At 42.8% G+C, this 1,748-nt stretch overlaps 1 protein-coding gene across 1 annotated transcript; it reads right to left on the bottom strand.

Moving 5' to 3' along the window:
* Positions 1 to 954, bottom strand: LOC115272249 (olfactory receptor 51H1). The gene has a single exon (XM_029915332.1). It carries the CDS (start codon positions 952 to 954, stop codon positions 1 to 3), a length of 954 nt encoding a protein of 317 aa, XP_029771192.1.
* Between the last annotated feature and the right edge of the window lie 794 nt (positions 955 to 1,748).

Below are 1,748 nucleotides of genomic sequence, written 5' to 3'. Positions count from 1 at the left end.
CTAGGCCCTGTCCTTTCTCCTCCGGAACATGTGTAAGATCCGCCTTCGTATCTGCTTGGTCTTCACACTGTAGACAATGGGGTTTAGTACAGGGGGAAGTAACAGATAGATATTGGCCATGAGTGTGTGCACGACTGGGGTTAGATGTTTTCCAAATCTGTGGATCATGGTGACACCAATGAGAGGAACATAGAAGAGGAGCACAGCACAGATGTGAGAAAGGCAGGTGTTGAGGGCTTTGACTCTTTCAGTTCGGGAAGCAATGCCCAGCACAGTCTTCAGGATGAGCATGTAAGAAAAGAGAATGATAAGGGCATCCAGCCCCAATGTGAAGATGACTATGATGAGGCCGTAGAGACTGTTGATGCGGGTGCTGGCACAGGCTAGCCTCATTGCATCTTGGTGGAGACAGTATGAATGAGACAAGACGTTGGAACGGCAGAAAGGTAGTCGCTTTATAAGGAATGGCACAGGCAAAACCACACAGACTGCTCGGGTGAGGATAGCTATTCCGATCTTTCCAATGATGTCATGGGTGAGGATGGAAGCATAGCGTAATGGGTCTCGGATGGCCACAAATCTGTCAAAGGCCATGGAAACTAATACTCCCGATTCTACCACTCCAAATCCGTGGATGAAAAACATCTGTGTAATGCATGCATCAAAGGGAATCTCAGGGGCATTAAACCAGAAGATGCTGAGCATGGAGGGCAAGGTGGACATGGAGAGACTAACATCAGTGAGAGCCAAGATGGAGAGGAAGTAGTACATAGGCTCATGGAGACTCTCATCTACCTTGATGACAGCTAAAATGGTTCCATTTCCCAGGAGAGTTAGTGTGTAGAGAAATCCCAAGGGAAAGGCCATCCATATGTTTTTATCTGGCATGCCAGGGATACCCGTCAAAATAAAACTGTGATGGCTGGTATGTGATGCATTTGAGTTCAGGGTCATGTTCTCATCATTGGGGAGGCTGGGTTCTCCCACTTGGCTTGCAGCTCCTAAACTGGAAATATATTTTCATAGAGGACAGGTAAATGGTTTTATGAATAGAGAAAAGGAACAGCAGAGGGGGCAATTATGTTAAAAACAGCATGTAGGAGGTTTTATATCACTATTGCTTCCTAGACAATCACATGAGATTAAACAGCAGCACCCAAGGGCTTGACTGTGCAGAGTATTTTGCTAAATAATAATTTAAAAAAATTATAAACTCCCAACACCACTACCATTCAAATACCTACCCACAACTCCACTGCCATCACAAACCCACACTCACACAAATACATATTGTCTCATACACACACACACACACACACACACACACACACACGTGTATTCACTTCACTGTATTTATGATGGCCTACATTTGCAAATAGGAGCATTTGTGGATAACACTGTTCAAATTAATATTTAACCTTCACAAATTTTAACACTTAATGATTTTCCATAATCTTATTTTAAAGTAGCAGTGAACAGGGAATAAAGGTAGCCAAAAAACAACCACACATAGGATATGAGAGTCACCACTTACAGAATTTTTATTTTAAGGACTTCGTAACATACCAGAAATTTGGGGCCATTCTTAAAACTTCTTCTTTCATCAAACCAACATTTAACCAATTTCACACTTGCTTCAAAACATATGATAGAAGTATCCCCTTTCTGTCTTCTGTACAGTCAATAAATAAGAGAACCCATTTCTCCCAGGCTCCCCAACAGATCATCCTCCATGTGCTCCTGCCAAT

Source organism: Suricata suricatta, chromosome 11 (genome assembly GCF_006229205.1).
Source record: "Suricata suricatta isolate VVHF042 chromosome 11, meerkat_22Aug2017_6uvM2_HiC, whole genome shotgun sequence".
Lineage (NCBI taxonomy): Eukaryota > Metazoa > Chordata > Mammalia > Carnivora > Herpestidae > Suricata > Suricata suricatta.
Note: the sequence above shows the minus strand (reverse complement) of the source record. Positions and strands in the feature narration are given on the sequence as shown.

What these genes read in the sequence shown, in the direction of transcription:
- LOC115272249 (XM_029915332.1), bottom strand. Translation starts at nt 954, where the DNA reads ATGACCCTGAACTCAAATGCATCACATACCAGCCATCACAGTTTTATT.